This window comes from Thermobia domestica, chromosome 9, assembly GCF_964235325.1.
Source record: "Thermobia domestica chromosome 9, izTheDome1.hap1.1, whole genome shotgun sequence".
NCBI lineage: Eukaryota > Metazoa > Arthropoda > Insecta > Zygentoma > Lepismatidae > Thermobia > Thermobia domestica.
In genome coordinates, this window is record NC_137462.1 from 116,649,029 (window position 1) to 116,670,323 (window position 21,295).

Consider the following 21,295-nt stretch of genomic DNA (forward strand, 5'->3'; position numbering starts at 1 on the left):
AAGAAAAAATCCACAAATGATAATACACAATATACCATCGGAGATAAAAGATGAAGAAATAGAAAAAACAGTCATGGAGTAAAATTTGGAGGGAGAACTATACAAGGAAACAGAAAGAATGTTAAAAACTAAGCTTCAGAATAGGACCAAAGCCAGACGCCACATTATAATCAAAGTTAACCAAAAAATAAGAAGAAAATCTCTAGCAAACGGCAAAGTGTATCACATGTATGATGCTTTGTTCATTAAAACTACGTATCAGTTCAAAATAAATGAAATGTAGTGATTACAATCATATTGTTTGCTACTGTTATTCATATCTAGAAAGATGTACAATCTGCGTGAATGAAAACCATTGGAAAAGAATGTACAGAAAAAAATAGAATCTGTATCCCATGTATCATTAAGGGAAAAGAAATGCAGTGCTAAAGACAAAAAGGAATGTTAGATTTATAAAATGGTGTATGAGAGAGAGTTGTAGCCAAAATAAATTATGACTAATTTGACAAACTCAAACAAACAAACAAAGCAAAGAATCAAATGGAAAATACAGAAAATAAGTTTGAAAGAAAAATAAGCAAATATGTATCTATCTAAAATAAGTAGGAATGGAGATAGAATAAAAAAGTGTAATAAACAGAAAGAGGTATTAAACTTTCAAATGTGAATAAAAACACAAGCATCTGACACCCAAAATAAGGAAGAAATAGTTATTGAAGAAAAAGAAATAAATCTTTAATAATAATAATAATAATAATAATGACTGCGTGTTGCACTACAGTAACCCAAATTTAAAATCATTTCCAGTAGGATTTGCAAAATATGTGGTAGATATACATGGTAACTTTAAATAATATGAAAAAGAAAATGTTAGTTAATGGAAATAATTCAAGACAGTTTGAAATATATTACTCAATATATGACTACAGAAAAGAAATTATACATATAAAATCGAGTAAGATTTTTTTTTTACAAGATTTTCAACTAACTTCAAGATTCTTTTGCGAAGACGGAGGAAATTATAGAAAAGAAAGTACAAATACCTGTAATAGGAACGGAATTCCGGACCCATAAGCCTAAAGCATTCTAGAATTACTTAACAAACATAACAGTTCGAGTAGGTCGATAGTATATTTCAAAGTGAAAATTAATGGTAGTAGGTTATATATGCAAATAGCATTAATATATGATTATAAATAAAATAAATAAGTAATATCCAATGTAAGTATGATGACCAAAGAAAGAAGAATGAAATATACATACATAGAAGCCATTTCAGCAAACGAAAACAATCTGTATACAATAAGGCATGTACCGAATTAAATCTGCCATTTTAAATTGATGTAATACCTTTATTACACATTGTACAAGTTTCTGTTTTACATTTATTGAGAGCAAGTACATTTACCTAAAGTATGCTCAAAGAAACAATGCAAAGAGTTCATGGATTGCATTTCGACAGACACTTTCTTGATCGTCCTGGCAGCAGCAATCCACTTTCGCTGAAACTCCTGAATGGTTTTCGTAGCCTCACCTGTCTTCCTCAAAACGCCTTTCACTCGCGCCCAATAACGCTCGATAGGCCGGCACTGCGGGACTTTAGGTGGGTTCACGTCTTTTTTGACAAATTCGATCCCGTTGTTCTTCATGAACTTTATCGTCGCTTTGGCGTAGTGGGCTGGGGCGAGATCAGGCCAGAATATAGTGGGGACATCCTGCTTTCGAGTTAGTGGCAGCAGTCGCTTCTGCAAGTATTGGACATAGACCTGTGCGTTCACCGTACCCTTCGTGACAAAAACTGAACTCCGTTCTCCGCACTCGCAGATCGCCTGCCACACAAGATATTTCTCGTCGAATTTCCCCACTGCGACCGTTGTTTCGGATCGTGGGAGATGCTGTCCAGGTGAGACAGTATAGAATTCTTGGCCAGGAAGCGCTGAAAAGTCGGCCTTAACGTAGCTATCGTCGTCCATAATGATGTGGTGATTTTCGCGTCCGAGGTAGTCATAGAGTTTGCGAGCACGTGATGTGATGACGGTGCGCTGATTTGCTGAAACTCTTGGCACCTTGTTTTTTGTATGTCCTCATGCCTTCGCGTTGCTTCGATTTCTACACCATGCTGACGCTTGTGTTGCACTTCCTGGAAACATCCCTGACAGAAGCACTAGGATTCTTCTTTATGACACTCACGATCCTTTTGTGAAGTCGAGGGTCACGTGGGCCGTAAGGATTTCGATTGATAGTTGTCGTTCGATGGACTGAGCCGTAATGTACTATGCCAGTATGGTTTGGACAGTTCTGTGCGGCATTTTCAGGTCCTTCGCAATCAAACTCCACAGCCGACAAGGATTTTGGAGCCATTTGTCGACGACTCGTTGACGGCGATATCTTTCATTCATTGTTGTATGTGTACCCTGCAGCATAAAACAATGAAAAGTATATCAATTTCTAAGTTAATGTACGTGCTATCAATACATGTAAAACATAAACTTGTACAATGCGTAATAAAGGTACTACATCAATTTAAAAATGGCAGATTTAATTCGGTACATGCCTTACAACAAAAGAAGGAAAGTTTAAGGACACAGGACTAGAAAGAGCGAACAAAAGAAACATAAGTTAAGACAATAGAGGATCGACCAAATAGTAAAACTAGTGAAGATATATCAAAGAGAAAAATCCACTGTTTAAAGAATAATAGAAAAAATAAACTCTACACCAAAGCAAATAGGAGGAAAATTAAAAGAATAAGAAGAAAAAAGATAACAGAAAGTATGAGAAAAGAATAATTAGATGTGAAATAGGAGAGAAAACTATAGACAGAATAAATACATATGTGAAGCTAACAAAAATAAATAAATGCTATGAGAACAAAAATAAATTTTCATATGAACATTTAGAAAGTGCTAGAAGAATTTCTAAACTATAAGATCCCAAATGATATCAGCAGTCCTGAGACATATAACTAGAAATGCAAATGAAAAAGAAAAAGACACGGTATTTCCAATAATTGAAGAAGTATTTAGGAAATGATTGAATCTATTACCACTTCGGGATCCAATATTGATCTCATAAAGAAAAGCTGTTAATATATAACGAGAAATAGTTTCTTTCTGTGGAATTAACATCTCAAGAGCAGATTTGATATCTCACCTAATTCCTCTATTGAAACCGAAGTGGCAGAAATGTACTTATCACATTTGGTTCCAATATTTATTGTTAAAGAACAAAGAGTACAGAGGTTGTTCAGTCTACATTTGGCCAATTTCGACTTACCTAAAAATTTAGAAGAATCCATGGCGCCAGGCCCGTAAGGGCTCGATGTGTTTCCCTTGGTTCCTAACAATAGTCCGACAGCGTAATTTCCACTGTAATAGGCTTCTTTGAAGAACTGCGAGGAGAATCTTGTCCCATTCCCTTTGCACAGCTTTCCAAAGTCCTTCCACAGTTGTCATACGCCGTTTTCCCAAAGCCTGCCTCAGCAATCCAAATCCACAATAGTCCATAGGACTTGCATCTGGAGATTTAACAGGTACCTCATTGAAAGGTATCACCTGTATACCACTTGCCTCCTCCATTTCCCTGTAGAATGCGAGGGTCGATCGTGAGGTATGTGATGAGGCCTTGTCCATGTGAATGCACACCATATTGGCGTCATTTCCGTACATTGTTGGAATCTCATGCTCGTAGATCGGCCGCGTGATCTGCTCCTGAAAATACTACGAATTTATTTTGCCGTTCTTCGCCACCCTACGAATCTTCAGTTTACCTCAGTAACGACCATGAACCCTTTTGGGAAGGATTCTTTACAGACACGGACCCACCTTCTGAAGTTCTTGGCGCCTTTTTCTCGGTACATGATGGCTCTCAGTTTGCCGCGGTCGGAAAGGTAAATCCATTCTTCATCGAGCGTTACGACGTACATCCACCTTTGTTTTGCCAGACGCCGTTCGTACAGATTCCGGACGTTACACTTTCGTTCCTTTTGGTGGGCATCCGTGAGAAGATGGCCGCGAGCTTTCATGACTTTTTCCAGCTTGTGTTGATGGTGTAACGTCCGGCTCACAGCCCCAAAGACACGTCAAAACGATTAGCCATACGCCTTTGTGTTGGCGGATTTTCTTGCATTACCATTTTGCGAAGTTTCCTCTGCATGGTGGAGATGGCCTTGGTGCATTCCTGCTTCCTAGGCAACTTCTTTGGTGATCCAAATGGTGGAGCTTCGTTGCCCTTGTACTTTTTAATAACGTTTTTTATTCCACTTGAACTGATGTTCCAACCATTCTTCTTACACTGTTTTCTAATGACAGAAACACTAAAGTGGGCGTCATAAAGAACTGCAACATAACCTTCCCAAAACCTACTTAGTTTGGGCGGCATTTTTGTCACAGAGCGGAAACCCACACACTTGGAAACAAATTTAACACAACACTTACAACAATGGTCCTGTTTTGTGTGTTATTGTTGTCCGCGCGGAAAAAAAAAACTCCGTTCCCAGAAAGCCACTGCACAACATTGCAGGACGCCACGAGCCAGTCGGGTGAGTCCATTCTGCCCGGGAGGGAGAAGGAAAGAAATCGGCCAAACGTAGGCTGAACAACCTCTGTATAAGGCATAACGAGAAAGTTTTTTAAGTGGATTTGTGAAGTAGATTAAATCATTGCCCTTACATCGATTGAAAAAAGAATAATAACCTGCCAACTCTGGTTTAAATATTTGATCGCCATTGAATAAAAAGGTATTGGATGATAAGATGGATTCAGGATCCAAGATAGATTCTATTTCCAACCTTATCCTGCTATTGAAACAGAAAGTGGTAGATATTTATCAGTTTCGATTTCAGTATTGGATCTCTATAGAACAAAGACTGTAAGAAATAACATGAAATTGTTTTTGATATTGATTAAAGGGGTGAAGAGTAGAATGCCATTTTCACACGTACGTAGGCCGCCGGTTAATGTCCATCTGAATTTCATGAGAGAATAAGGACGACTAATACAAAAATTCATTACGGAAGCATTCTTGCGTGGTATACAAAGTTCAAGGAGACTGGCAACATTCTTTCCCTTTCATGAAGTGGCCGATAGTTTCCGGACCTTTGTAGAGAATGTTTCGATGAAGTCTCTTCATGCCTGCTCTTCTGCTTCGAGTAAATTCGAAATTTTGTGTAGAGTGCACAAACTTTTGTACAACGATTGCATTTTATGTATATAAAATCCATATACTGCAATGACACCAGATAACCTTCCTTGTCATTTTACTTTCGCTACCGAGGTTTTGCGTCAAGTCAACAGTGCAATGAAGATTTCCAAAGTTTGTGCTTTCCCAATGAGGATACATATCACATCTCCATGAAACTGAACAGGAAAAATACGTGAAGCTCAGAAAATATTCATGTCATGTAACAAGAGAAAATCAAATACCTAGTGGATTTTGATACATGACAAAGTCATTGATCATCTTCCAGCAAACACACAGTAATAGCTTACCTGAACATGTTAGAAAACTTAGTGGAACTCATCTAAATAACTTATTACACACAGTGATTTTCCATCAAGATACATAGCTACGCCGTATTCAGGACTACTCTTTCGAGATTTCTTGAATTAAATAATTTTCATAAGGTGGATTGGGTGCAACAGCCCTACACCCTGGCCACCACGTCCACCAATATATTCTATTACTCTGGAATTTTCTCTGTGAAGTTTTAGAATTCCCTCATTGTTGTAGTATGATTAGTGTAATGTCTTTCTTACGAGAGGCTCGGTTTTGATTTCGGTTAGGAATTCATGTGGTTGGGATCCACGTTAAGTTGTAGGTTTACGTTTCATATAGCTTTGGTGCTTACGCTCTGGAACTTTGGGTGGAGTGTGAGGGACACTACACACCAAGCCTGCCAACCACCTTGAGAACTTTTGTCAGGGATAGAGATTACGGAACGTGGCATACCTAGTCAGGACATACTTATAACAAATGTAACAAACACTGTTGCTAACATAATTACAGAAATGTTACACAACACTAGCGAAATCGAATGTAGATGTACTCGAGGCGGCAAAGAATAAAAATTTTGGCTTCTATCTCCCATCTCACTTCCTTTCTTTTTTGCTACAACAGTACTTTTGTAAATATAACAGTTCATTTGTCATACAGTTTTGTATTGTTAGAAGGAAGTTATGAATACCCTATAGTATGTGAGAGGTATTCAGGAACGTTTCACAGACGATTCTTGGAAGGAAGTGGAATATCGTCCATTCTTTCGTTTGTAAAAGATAGTTATGGATTTGGGAATTGAGTGCATATCACTAATTCATTAAATATTTTATTTGAATGGTTTATATGATATGATGTACTTTTTTCGATGGTGAGCAATAACTATCCTGAATTTATTTATTTCGGATTATTTTCGAATTTACCGATGAACCTTGTATAATTATTATGGCCTCATTTTCAGGACGGAGAGAAATTTTACCTACCGATACCGTTACCAGAGTCCAAAGAAGCTTTTATGTGCAATAGCGATGGAAAGATACTAGTGAGACAGTTTTTGGAAGAATTCTACAAAATATTTGATTCCAATAAACGAGATAGACTGCTGCAAGCCTACCATAATGATGCTTTATTTTCAGTCACCACATCCAAATTATCTAAAACGTGAGTACTTATTTTCTGTTCATTGTAAAAACAAAATAAAAGTCGGTCTCATTTTTTTAAAGCACTTTTGTACGTTTTGTTTAATTCACGCACACTTGAGGATTGATTTACTGCGAGGATAACTCAATTATAATGTTAAACTAATTATGAGAAGCTTGCCTTTTTGTTTTCATTTCTTCATTTACATTTCTTATTTTTAAATAGTTCATAATTTTTATGTTCTTTCTAAACCAATTGGAGAATTGGTATCATTTCTGCGCTCCTAGGTTTGATCCTCAGTGGATATCAAGCATAAAGATCCGAATAGTGGGTTGGACCTCAGTTTAAGCAATAACCATTGTCTCCTATAGAAAGGTACAAAAAAGAGACGTTAATTTCCAATTAGTGATTCAATTATAACTTACAGATGGTTAGCAGTGAAGCACTTAGTTCTGTCAGTGAGAATGGGAAAAGATATCTGCTCTGGAATCGGAGCTCCAACACTGACCACAGGTATTCAGTAATATTGTTGTTAGAGGGCCATTGGAAGTGTTGTAGTTTATCTATCCCGATGTTCATGAAGTTACATTTCAACACTTCCAGTAGTATGGAATGGCCGAATGAATTGCCATCTTTGAAAATTGCATCGTTGGTGGGAAACATGTGAACCATATGATCCACGTGATCATCTAATACGTTCACTTAATTACTTGCAGTAATTCGTCTTATGAGCGTAATCACTGGATCCACGGAATAACAAAAATTACAATCCACAGCATTACAGAGCCTCCACGAAATTTCACAGTAGGGAGGACAGGTCGGAGCATAAGCTTCTTTGGTTGCACCGTACATAAGCTCGGGCTGTTGTTGAAAGATAAAAGAGGACTCGTCGGGCCATATTCGCATTTCCACCGTTGATGGTTTACAAGGACAATGGACTGCAGATTCTTGGCATCGTTTTCTTTGACTAAAGCAGTATTACGGTGATCAGCAATTTGTCAGTTGCAACCTGACCACCGATATTCAGGTAATGGAACTCGTATTGAACTGTGATTGTAGCAGTAGGTTGTTCCAGGTGCAAATTGAGTTCCGTAGTCACTTTTGATGCATTCATTGTGTGATTCTTAGTGACAATACTGTTTAATGCTCAGTGAACCCTCTCAATAAAGCTTTTCGTCCCTTCATTGTTATTTTTCGTCGGCGTAGTTTTACTATGAAATCCATAGCTCGTTACTACCTTGAAAACCGTTCCTTGTGACACACTTAACACAGTGACTATCAAATAAATTTCACCTACTAGCCGCGCACATACAATTTTTGGCCTTTTCGAAGTTCAGAGAATGTCTGCCATCTTCAACATACATCTTCTGCTGTTATCACATCACTAACAATTGTCAAGCACTGCACATACATCTTCAGTGTTATTACATCATACATATATCGTGTAGCGAACTACAGGTGTTTCCATTATTTTAATAACTATTATTGTGGTAAAGCTTCATATTATTAGTAATCTCAGTATACTGTACATAGAAAATAGATTTGGATATATATATATAGTTGTGCACCGTATGAAGGAAAGGTTTATTGGTTTCGAGCTTAACGTACCTTTTCAGAAATACGAATATATGGATGTGGACGTGTATCTTAATGTGGAATCCGAATCATATGTGATCCTACCAGAAAAAATTTCGAATCTACATCAAAGGCAAAAATGTGTATCATGTGATCATCAAGGAGCGGGAAAGAATGATATGACTACATTGGAAACACAGAAGAAAGAAAAGTACAGATCGAGAATAGTATATTTTGTGCTCAGGTGTTCACAATATCTGAGATCTATGCAGATTTCCCCAAAACCGGAACTATCATGAATAGTCTTGTAAAGACCTGAAAGAAAGAAGAAAAAAAAAAAGGATATAACAATCCAGATCTACCAAGAAGTTAGCATCGTGATAGAATGCAGTTATGGCTACAAAAGATACTAAAATATAGTCCTAGTTACATTAATTAATATAGACGCATGTAAAGTATCTTAAGCAATCTTATGAAGTTCCCGCTTTATGGCAAGAAAGTGTTAAAGTAACGGGGCCAGAATAATTTTAATTCATACTGGTACGTTAAAATCAAATATATATTTTAAGGAGATATGTACCTTCCTTGTGCTGTGTAAAATTTCCGAAAATTTTGAATCCATTAGAAACAATCTTTTGTTCGGAAATATTGGCAAAAACCGGAAAATATAATTTAAAAAATATTTCTTCGCCTGATACTAATCTTATTTGTTGTAACGTGTCTGCACCGCATACACAATGTATATATTTCGCTAGCAGGAAAAATATTTAAAGCAACAGATTTTAATTTTACTTTTTAATTTTCTGATTTCTGGCAAAAATCCCTCTTTATTATCTGTATATTTTCTAAAAATACAAATCACTGAGAAAAGCAACGTTAAATGTGTGACAGTTTCGCCAACTAGCTGAACATATTGGTTTCACCAGACACTGTCTGATGAAGCCAATACGAAATGAAAAATTAAATGAAATCTGAGTTTTATGTCCTACGGTTATGCCGGCTAGACTAAAGGAGACGGTGATGATGAGAAATAAAATGGTGGCATGAAGAAAGTGGGAGGAAACGGAAGAACTCCGAGGAAACTCACGCACACGGTGTTTGTCGATCACAAAGATCACACTTGGTGCGAGCTGGAATCCAACCAGGGCCCCAAGCACCAGAGGTGAACGCTCTACCACTGAGCCACTGTGGTCCTATGAAGCTAATATGTTCAATTAGTTGGCGAAATTGTCACACATTTATTATTTTATAAATAAACGTTGCTTTCCTCAGCGATTTGTATTTTTAGTACAAGTTATTCAATATAGCAAAGCTAGTATGAATCAGTTAATATATTTTTCGAACAACTCAAAAAGAGACATGATTTTATTTACATATACACACATACACTGCACAAGTGCGTAAATTTGAACAGCGAGAAATATACTTAAGAATTTAACATATGAAACTTCCGTTCCTAATAAAGACTAGCAGAATACCCGTTCTTTACATTGGCAGAATACGTTTAATTTGGACATCAAGTGGTACCAAAACTGTCACCAATGAACTTAGAGCCCCAAAAAACTATGGATTCGACACTAATATCGGTCATTTTCGATCATTTTTTATATCCATCTTCCACTCCCTGAAGTAATGGCGCTGAATTTGGATTTAAATGTCATCGGTATGTCAGTGTTCATCTCAGCGGCCCCAAAACTATAAATTCGACACTAATATTAGCTATTTTCAATCATTATATATATATATATATATACAGGGTGTTAATGAACTATATCGACAAACTTTAAGAGGTGGTTCCTTACATCAAAATAAGAGTAAAAGTTCATATAAAACCTATGGGGAAAAGTACATAGTTTCAGAGCTATGGCTGTCCATAATCGCGAAAAATCTAAATTTCTACAGGCCCTATTTGAAATTCGAGAAACTGTGGATGGTGGTCCTTATCAGCGTAAGGAAAGTGTCACTCATACGCAATCCAAAAATGTATATTTCATCAATGTTCAATGGGTGTGCAGAGCACTCTCTGCAGGATGCTATTCTCAGATATGCTCTCAACATTGTTTTCAGATATGCCCTGATTATAAGGTGGATCCAAATGCCAAAATGTAAACATTGACAACAATGAACACCCAACGCTTCGGAGGGAAGTCGAAAGATTTAAGAATCGGCAGCTCTATGTTCTTTATGTTCGGAATAACGTGTGCTGTGATGTAATTCCTCACGGTATATTTCACGTTTTTTGCACTTCTAAGCGTGAGAGAAAACTCCGCAGCACGCCTTTTCCCGAATACGAGAGACCATGCTGCTGACGGTCCTCAACACTTCCGACATCCGATCAAAGGATCTCGTATTTAATACTGTCAAAGCTTATCGTTTGCCTACTTTGGACCAAGCATAAATTTAGAGTACATCTGAAAATTCGGCTAACGGCATGTCTGGGAATTTCATCCTGCAGGGAATACCATGTACACCTATTGAATACTGATAAAATATGCATTTTTGGATTGCGCATGCGTATTTCCCTTTACCCTGATAACTACTACCATCCATAGTTTCTCGAATTCGAAATAGGGCCTGTTGAAATTTAGCTTCTTCGCGATTTTGAAGAGCCCTAGCTCTGAAATATGCACTTTTCCCCATATGTCCATATGAACTTTTTCTCTTATTTTGATGTAAGGAGCCACCTCTTTCAGTTTGTCGGTATAGTTCATTAACACTCTGTATATATATATATATATACCTTCTCCCTTCCTCCAAGTTGCAGTGCTGAATTTAGATTTAAACCGCATTGGAAGTGTCACTGTTCAGCTCAGCAACCCCGAAAACTGTGGATTAGACACATCTCCAAGTCCCACCTTCAAAGTAAAATGATAAAAATCATCTCACGCCCGAACCTCATTTATGTTGAAAATTTTATCGAGATCGGTCTGGTGGTTCAAGAGTTGTTAGGTTACAAATATAGTCACTTTCATTTTTATATATATGGATAATTTGTCACAGTAGAAAACAGGTATTTGTTTGCATACAAAATTTTGTACATAAAATTTATATAAAGCCTACATTAAAATATTAAGTAATAGTAATTATGTTTTAGTTCATGAGTATTTAGTGAAATTTGCCTACTGATCTCTCATTTAAGAAATAATTTGGTTAAAATTTACAAAATTTAATCGGATCAAAGAGCACATTAAGGACTAAATTCATTCAAGAGTCCTATTTGTTACAACAGAAACGCTTCATGATGGTAGATGTGTATGCAACTGTAAAAGTTCTGTAATTAATGCACAACCAAGAATAAACGACTAATTAGCACATAAAGGAAATGAGTGCAGACTATTCATTTTCAAGAATAATTACAACAGTTTTATTTTCGAATGCTTCTTTTTTTTTAAAAAAAAAAAAAAAAAAAAATATTCGCAATATTGAAATTTCTCAACTTACACTTTTCACGCGTTTGAAAGAAAAACGGTTGCATTACTAGTAAAATTAACCTAATATAAAGATTTTTCCATTTTTTCCGGAAAGAAACCGAAAAAAACTGTTTTTTACCAGCAGGTTCAGAATTTTCGGAAATTTTACAACATTAATCATGAAAGACTGAGACATTGTATAAGCCAATTTAGATTCAGCATGTAGAGCTTTGAAAACCATATACGTTTACGAAAATTGCGTGATGTGACCATCTCAGAAAAGATGGACTCTGTACTTGACTACTCTATTGACGTCCACTCAGCAGATAGCAGAATGGGCTAGATAGTATCAGATTGTATTGTGGTTCATTAATTGATCATTAAGAATTCTATTTTCAGACTCCAGTTTAAACACGAGTAGCGAACAAGAGGCTAACAGTACACATTTTCCAGAATTGTTACGGATTTAATGGTCAGGTACTAAACGTTTTTTCATTTAATTCGTGATCCATTATAAAGATTGGTTTTACGACTTCTTTCGGGATATGAAAAGACAAAGGCGACCAACGGAATTAAAGATTCACGCATCGGTGTTAAAGTAATGATCACTATTTTCCAGAATGCGCAATAATTTACTGGGAACTTGTTCTTTTATGTGACTATGAATGCAGAATAAATGATTCTCATATAGCAGATAAGAGCAAAGACGTAGAAAGTCGCCAAAAGAAATTCTTAGCAGGCTAATTCACCCATTTACTCTATTCAGTCATAACATCAACTACCGACTAAGTGTATCTTTGAAGTTCTTCCACATCCTATATATTCACTTGATTTGGCGCAAAGTGACTAATTTTTAATTTCTCAAATTGAAATCTGTTCTTGATGGACAGTGTTGGATATCGACAATAATGTTATTTCTGTAAGGAGAAACTTCTTTGAAAGTGTTGAATAACTGCATCCTTTTTTATTTGTTTGTGCAGGTGCCACATGGTGTTATATATATATATAAGTATTTAAGGACATTACATTAAAAAAGTTTAATCGTTACTACCTATAAATTACCTGATCTGTGCAGACTTTCCGATGCTTGATAATTAAATAAAGCAGTCGCTACAGAAGCATTTTGGCATGATTCAAAGACGAAACTCAAACATTGAGAATTAATTATGTGCGTGCTTGTTTTCTGTGTGAATATATATATTTTGAAAATAACGTGTTGTTAAACTGTTTACTGCAAAGATAAAGTAAATGTAAAAGGAACCACGTGCTGCCAGTTATGCGTTTGGTTGCTATATTCATCATTATACATATAGTCGTCAGCATCTCTTTCTTGAACCACAGCTTTCAGGATAATTACTAATATGCAGAGTTTTTTTGTTGAATTTTCATACTTACTACTCACAACTTATCCACTCTTTCTAAACTTTAAACATAAGATATTCAAGAGTTGATAGACATAGAATGTAGCAAATGATTCAGCTCTTTGTCTCATCCATTTGGAGAATCACTGAAACAAGTGTATCGTAGTGAAGCTGTAAACTTAAGCATACAGTGTGTGTATATATATATGAAAATATATCAAGTACGTGCAGTTGATTATATTGTTAAATTATCTGCTTAGTTTCTGATGTGAAGAGTGGAGATCTTGGGCAAGCTCGGAGCAAAAATTTCATAAGTAATTTTCTGTTCTTAAATGTATTCTAATTGTAATTAGAATCTTTATGGAAATGTTTCCTGTGTACCTTTTTGTCAACTTGAGATTTTCGTGAGCAGTTTAATATATCATGAAGTGCACTCCAACTATATTATACTGCATCGACGAAAGAGTGTATACATTACTTTCATATATACCCCTATAATTTAGATTATATATTATATCATGTGTACTTAAATGTTATTTTTATAACTATTTTTCTTGTTTATTTAGGTTGACAATTTATCAGGATAATAACAGAAATTTGTTGAAAATGAAAACTGCGGATGATAGATTGAAGTTGCTTAAAAGAGGGAAACAAGATATTGTTAAATTCATATCAAAGCTACCTGACACGGCCCATGATCCTCTGTCGTTTGGAATTGATCTTTTGTCCTATACTGTAAGTAAAGTAAATATTTGTAGTTCATAATGGCGTTTATATGTTGATTAAAATTTTACGTATTGAATTAGATATGGTTAGAATTAAGCGGGTATAAATGCTTGAAAATATATATATAAACTGTATTCAGAATTCCTTGTTTTTGTGTTGAAATATCCTGAACACGATTTGGCTTTTAAAAGTCTCTGCAACAAAGCTCTGTGAGTTATCAAATTGTTCAAAGAAATAACAATTGAGTGACGAAACTTCCAAACACAGGTCGCAGTTTTTTATTTGGAATACTTAACGCCTATTTTGTTACGTAATGGAATGTTACCTCCAGAACAAAATAATGCCATGGCAAATGGAGAAAACTTTGTTTTAGTTTAAAGAACAAACTCTCTTTTTGATTTTTCTTTAAAAAAAATGAAGAAAACAATGTTAGGGATAAATACAACTAAAAGGTTATTCTACTATTGTTTCGGTAATTATGCGTGTTGCTTCTTTATGTTGGAGTGTAATGCTTTTGAACCTGGTTCTATTCTTACTGGTTAATCCTTCTTCTTCTTCTTTTTTTTTTCAAATTTTTCCGCTACTCTTGCCTCAGTTTTTATTATGTGTATACCGGAGATGATTGACAAGTTTCAAGCCCAACCAAAAATGACAAAAAAATCACATATGCATGAAACTAACTTTCTTTTATGATTTTCATTGTAATTCCTCCTGAGTTCAAGTCTGCTTACATCGATCCAGAGTACTTTTTTGTAAATTTCCGAGAAGGAAAGAAAGGAAATAAAAACTAGTTCTAATTCTAGGAAGTCACTAAGAGCTTTAATAATTTCTTTCATCACTGCTACAACGTAGTCCTTTTAACTTTCTAAAGGTGGGAAACAGAAAACGGGTTAGAAGGCATAAAATCTGGTGAGGCAGCAGTTCTCTTTCCTCGCAGTTTGCTGTTATATCTGTAGTAGCCTTTTTGTTGCCTTGGTGCATCATGAGTATTTCAGACAGATTTCCACGATGACTTCACATCTTTTTCTCGCAAATTCCGTAATAGTTGACAGTATTGTACTCCGGTCACTGTAGCACGTTTTGGTAAATAGTCCACCATAAGAATGCTCACAAAGTTCCATAAAACACCGGTAGTGTCCTTACCCCGAACAGTGTCACATGAAAAAGTTTCGGAGAGGTGCAGGGATATCTTCGCTCCTTTAAAGCCTGTTTAGTCTTCGGGTCAGATTCAGTGTTTCTTCCAAATGGTGAGTTTTCTACCTATCGGGAGTTCACCTGTTTTACACAAGGAAGATTAAATGATTTTATTCATTTTCATAACAATTTAGTAGCATTCACACTTCCGTAAAGAAAAGACAAACTGAAACATCTTTATTACAGACACATACTAAACAACACACAAAAACACCCAAAATGGAAAACGAACCTAATCAGATAGGAATCTACTGTAGTGCAGTAAAGCCATTATTGTGAGGAATACTGGAGTCTCAGCTAGTGTTGTAAAGGCCTGAAAAAAAAATATGATTTTGGGTTTAAAAAAAAAAAAGAAAAATACTTTTTTCCCGAGCTTAGGAAAAACGAAAAATTTGGGAAAAATTGAAATTTTCTAATATTTTACTACATTATGCTTTTAAAATGAAAACTATTTTATAGCTTACAGTTAAGGTCATTGAGTACTTGTGGTTCCTGTATTATAATAAGGAAAATTTGTGGCAACGAATATATGTGCACCACTCCTTTAAAGTTAGCATCGTGATAGAATGTAGTTAGTGGCTACAAAAGATACTAAAATACAATCCCAGCTAGATTAATTAATATAGACGCATTTAAATCATATTAAGCTATCTTATGGTAGGGAAGTGTCAAAATAACGGGACCCGAATCATTTTAGTTAATTCCGGTATGTTAAAATCAAATATATATTTTTGGAGATACGTATCTATCTTGTGCTGTGTAAAATTTCCGGAAATTTGAAACCCATTCAAAAAGATCTTTCGTTCAGAAATATTAGCAAATACCGGAAAATATAATTTAAAAAATATTTCTTCGCCTGATGCTAATCTTATTTGCTGTAACGTGTCTCCAGCATATATACAACGTATTTCGCTAGCAGGAAAAATACTTAGAGCAACAGGTTTTAATTTTACTTTTTAATTTTCTGATTTCTGGAAAAATCCCTCTTTATTATTTGTATATTTTTCGAACAACTCAAAGAGAGAGATGATCTTATTTTCACATATACACACACACACACACCACACAAGTGCATAATTTGAGCAGCAAGAAGTATATTAAAGAATTTAATATGTGAAACTTCCGTTCGTTATTATTAAAGACTATCAGAATAACCGTTATTCGCACGGGAAGAATAAGTTTCATTTTGGACGTAAAGGGTTCCAAAACTGCCATCAATGAACTTAGGGACCCCAAAAACTATGAATTCGGCACTAGTATTGGTCATTTTCAATTACCTTTACATGCCATCCTCCCCCTTTAGGAGTGCTAATGGGCACTAAATTTGGATTTAAACGGCATCTAAAGTATCACTCTTCATCTCAGCGATCCCAAAAACTATGGATTCGACACTAATGTCAGTTATTTTCGATAATTTTTATATATCTTTTCCTCCCCAAGTTGCGGGTCTGAATTTGGATTTAAATGGCATCGAAAGTGTCACTGTTCATCTCAGCGGCCCCGAAAAATATGTATTCGACACTAATATCGGCTATTTTTTCAATCATATATATATATATATATATATATATATATATATATATATATATATATATATATATATATATATATATACATCGGGTGTTCTAAAAATGGCGCCCACAAACTACAGAATATTATTCTATAAGTCAAAATGGAGGGGAATAAAAATTGAATATTTCTATATCTTTGGAATTCGCGTCTGGAGACACAAATTGCACTATGTGGCAACATCGCAAATAAAATTGATTCCTTCCAAATGGCAGCTAAAGTCAATATTGATTGATACTAGCATCACTTATTAACATAGCAATCGATTCTACTGCTTGTTGTATTCGTAGAATAATGCTATTGGCTCCAAGTTAATCTACGATGTTGCTACATTGTGAAATTTTGATTCCCCATATTGGCTGAAGGAGGCTCCGGAGAGCATACCATCATATAACATTTACGCTTTATTTTGGCGTGTGAAATAGTGCTCTGTGGTCCGTGGGTGCCATTTTTTGAACACCCGATATATATCCTTCTCCCAAGTTGGTGCTGAATTTGGACTTAAGCGGCATCGGAAACGTCACTGTTCATCTCAGCAACCCCGAAAATTAATATCGGTCATTTTCGATGATTTTATATATCCTCCTCCTCCCTCCAAGTTGCACCTTCAGAGTGAAATGATAAAACCATCCCAGGCGCGAACCTCATCTAAATTGAAAATTTTATCCAGGTCGATCTTGTGGTTCAAGAGTTGTTAGGTTACAAATATAGTCACTTTCATTTTTATATAATTTTTCTCACTAGAAAACAGGTAGGTATTTGTTTAGATACAAAATTTTGTACATAAAATTTATATAAAAGTCTATATTAGATTAGAATATTAAATAAAGTAATTCTATGTTTTAGTGCATGTGTATTAGTGAAATTTGGCCACTGCTCTCTCTTTTAAGAAGTAATTTGGTTAAAATTAACAAAACTTAATCGGATCAAAGAGCACATTAAGAACTAAGTTTCATTCAAGAGCCCTATTTGTTACAACAGAAACGTTTCATGATGGTAGATGTGTATGCAAGTGTAAAAGTTCTGTAATTAATGCACAACCAAGAATAAACAACTAAAAAGCACATAAAGGAAATGAGTGCAGACTATTCATTTTCAAGAATTATTACAGTAGTTTTATTTTCGAATGCTTCTTTTTTAAATATTCACAATATTGAAATTTGGTAACATATTTTTCACGCGTTCGAAAAAATACGATTCAATTACTAGTAAAATTAACCTAATACAAAGATTTTTATTTTCCCAGTTTTTCCGGAAAGAAACCGGGAAAAACTGTTTTTTACTAACAGGTTCAAAATTACCGGAAATTCTGCAACACTAGTCTCGGCCTGTAAAATCTCTGAAGATTTGCTCCTAAATTGCTCAGCACTAACCAATGTCTAGAAAACACATGGTACTTTATATAAATTCCTCATCCCATACTTGGAAATTATCAAAAATAAAGCGTGGACAGTTAGCGACTTTCTAAAATACGCCTTCTGCAGAAACAAAATAAGAAATTAGTCATGTCGGAAACTATGAGGCAAGAATAGCGGGAAAAATCAACCAATAGAACTTGAACTAGTTTTTAAAACATTGAATCCCAGAGAAACAACATATATGGTATTGAATTACTGAAGAATTATCTTTCAGTTGTATACAAGGGTTGTTCAAGGCTGACCGAGACTTTTATATTTTTAGAGGAAACAAATAGCACAAGAAGCACCAAACTATGTCAGTTTTTCAAAGTATTCTCGTCGACGCACCGTTGCCATCGTTATGGCAGCTCCCTGATTCCTTTGGCGTAGAAAGAACTTGGTTGTTGTCGTAGCCACTGGTAGACATCGTTCCGCAGTGCTTCATCTGTCATGAATTTCTTCCCTCCCAGATGGTCTTTAAGGGGTAAAAACAAATGACAATCACTGGAGGCTAAATTTGGACTATAGGGAGGATGGGGCAGAACTTCCCAGCGCATTTCAGGTGTTCACACACCGTCATGCGTGTCCACTTCTGATCAAATGTCAGCTGGCGGGGAACCCACCTTGCACAGATTTTGCGGAAGGGTAAGTGGTCGTGAATGATTGTCTCAACACTCCCGACACTGACACTGATATTCATCTCGGCAGCAATATCCCGCACTGTTACTCGCCGGTTCTCAAGAATCATTTGCTCAACACGTGCGATATTCACTGGTGTGACTACAGTCGGGCGAATGTGTCCATGTGCTTCATTTGTCACCAGCTCCCGTCCTTCGCGAAACTGTTCATACCATTCGTACACTCTTGTCCGTAACACCGTTTGTTCACCATACTGTGCTTGCAATCTTGTGAAATTCTCCGCTGGTTTAACTTTTTCCTTCACAAGAAATTTGATTACACACCACTGCTCTACAAACACACTGCTTGCCGCCATGTTCTCTGCAACTGCTTCGCATGCGCCAAATACCGGGCGCTAGTTACTCGAGAAGGAATACATTACGTCACCCGCAAGTTTTATCATGATACGGCTATTCATCGATTATTAACGTACGAAAATCTAGGTCATCCTTGAACGACCCTTGTATATAGACAATGAACTCCTTAGCAACATTTTTTGTTTTTTATTTTATTTTGTTTATTTTTTATTTTTTTTAATTCAACAAAGTTATCTGTATTCTGCAAGGCTCTATTGTGCTCTGAAGTAACATTGCATTAGATAACATAGGAACTGGATATTTTAACTAACGAACAGTGTTTAGAATTCTTCACTACTCCTTCTCCTTCGGTGCGCTGTTGCCAAAGTGCCAATTTTAAGGAACTTAAAGGAGCAGTTCGAGTTAAAAACAAGTTTGGTGCAATAGAAAGAGAAACAAAAAATAAGAGACCCGTATTTTTTTATATCTTGATAGGCCGTCTCGTTCAGCCTCTACAGGCATTTGTTTTTGATGAATCGTAAATGGTGACGTCATTGGTGGGACGTGAGAAACTCAATGTGAGTCAGCAACCACTTCCTTGTACGCAGCTGATAAACCTTTAATAGTGCATTGGATTTAATAGATTGTGTTTTGGATTTGTTAGCAGTCTTGCTCTGTGTTGATTTCTTGAGGAAGGTTTCTGTTAGTTGTTTTTCCTATAGCATTAGTATAAAAAAGAGTAGAGAGAGAGAGAGCAGTAATTACGTTTGTTGTGCGAAACAGTGTTTCTTCCAGACACGTTTTTAGGGTGGCACTGTCTCCCGGAGCTCTGAGAGATTCCCCCGGAGGAGACCAAAATAATACGTCTATAATGTAATAAATATAATAGTACTGTGAAAAATTATGTGCCTCTCCGAATACTAAGTGTCCCCCCCCCCCGGAATTTTTTTTTCCTGAAAGAAACACTAGTGTGAAGTAGAAAACACATGTTAGTACAGCGCGTGCTGTATCTGTGAAGTGAAGTAGAAATGCCTAACACCTGCTGTGTTTTCGGTTGTAATTCTTGTGCAATTAAAGCTGAGGACGTAAAGTATCTTTTCTTACGTTTCTAAGTTGTGAGAAATCATCAGATTGATATAGATTATGGCCCAAGAAAATCAATGAAAAAAAAAAAAAAAAAAAGAAAGAAACCAAATAAAATCACTCGTGTTCCAAACATCTTGAAGAGCTTGTCTTCGAGAAGTCAAGTTTAATGAAAGAAAAGTTAATAGGCCCCCCAGTTTTTGAGTGACAAAATTGATTTAAGTTATTATTTAGATATTTTTGAAAGTTTTTAGTAAACATGATGTACATATCATAGTCTGAGTTCTGACCCCCCCCCCTGAGTTTTTACCGTCTACATCCACTTCTGGCTAATGCCAAGATAATTATTTACACGCAAACTGATGAAGAATGCTGTTCCAACTATATTATTGAAAGGTTTAAAATCCGAGCCATTGAACAAGCACCGATCTATGTCCAGTTACCAACATACAAATATCGTACAAGACGCAATTGATGGTTGTAGTCAAGACGAAGCATTAGAGGGTAATAGAGACGATGTCACTCATGATTCTGAAGATATTGCTTTAGAAATAAGCTATACAATATGAATTAGGGAGTGAAATATACCGGCTTGTAGAAGGAATCAGTGACGATGACTGTTCCTCAAGACATTGATCCATCGTTTAATTTCTCTGTATCATGTGACAATGATGATGAAACGGGTGATGAGAGTTGTTCCGGGGACAGCTATGAGAATAAAAGAAATTTAACCGGTGAAGTGTTTTTCGTATTCTGGCAAACTTTACAGATGTTATTTCATTTTTGCCTCATATGTTACGCTCCTGTAATACCTTGAAGAACAAAATTATAGGGTCAGTGTTAAAAATTGCAACAAAACGTGAAAATGAACATACTTATGTTTGGGAATCGGAAGAATGATTAAAGAAAAGATACTTAGGTGTTGCAGCAATCTCGTCCGCCATCTATTTACATATCGGTTTCAATTTTTTTTTTTTTTTTTTTTTTTTTTGAAACACTGAACTCATGCTTTATAGGATACGTTTTATAACAGCGTTTCCCAACCGGTGTGCCGCGGCACACTGGTGTGCCGCGAAAGGGCCGCTGCTGTGCCGCGAGAAAATCGAAACAAAATTATTAATTCTATAGTAATCAAATTGCAAGACACATAAACAATGTATATTTGTATTTCATGAACTTTTACAATGGAAAAATTACTGTAATTGTTGTATATTATTATACATACAATACTGTGCAAAAGATAGTATTTCGGTAATAGAATTTTATTTGCCAGATCCCCATACACATTTTCACGGTTAACTGCTACGTTACGCTTCAATTGAAAGTCCATAAAGAGAGGTGAAATGAACTTTCAAATTTATACCGTTTTCATT

General features: G+C 35.8%; 1 protein-coding gene across 1 annotated transcript in view; it reads left to right on the plus strand.

The window, feature by feature from the left end:
• LOC145694959 (nuclear RNA export factor 1-like) overlaps positions 1-21,295 on the plus strand; it is a 99,545-nt gene that overhangs the window by 63,508 nt on the left and 14,742 nt on the right. The window contains exons 10-11 of the mRNA XM_081771770.1: positions 6,455-6,654; positions 13,546-13,714. Of these exons, the coding sequence (XP_081627896.1) occupies positions 6,455-6,654; positions 13,546-13,714 (369 nt within the window). The remainder of the gene's footprint in view (positions 1-6,454; positions 6,655-13,545; positions 13,715-21,295) is intronic.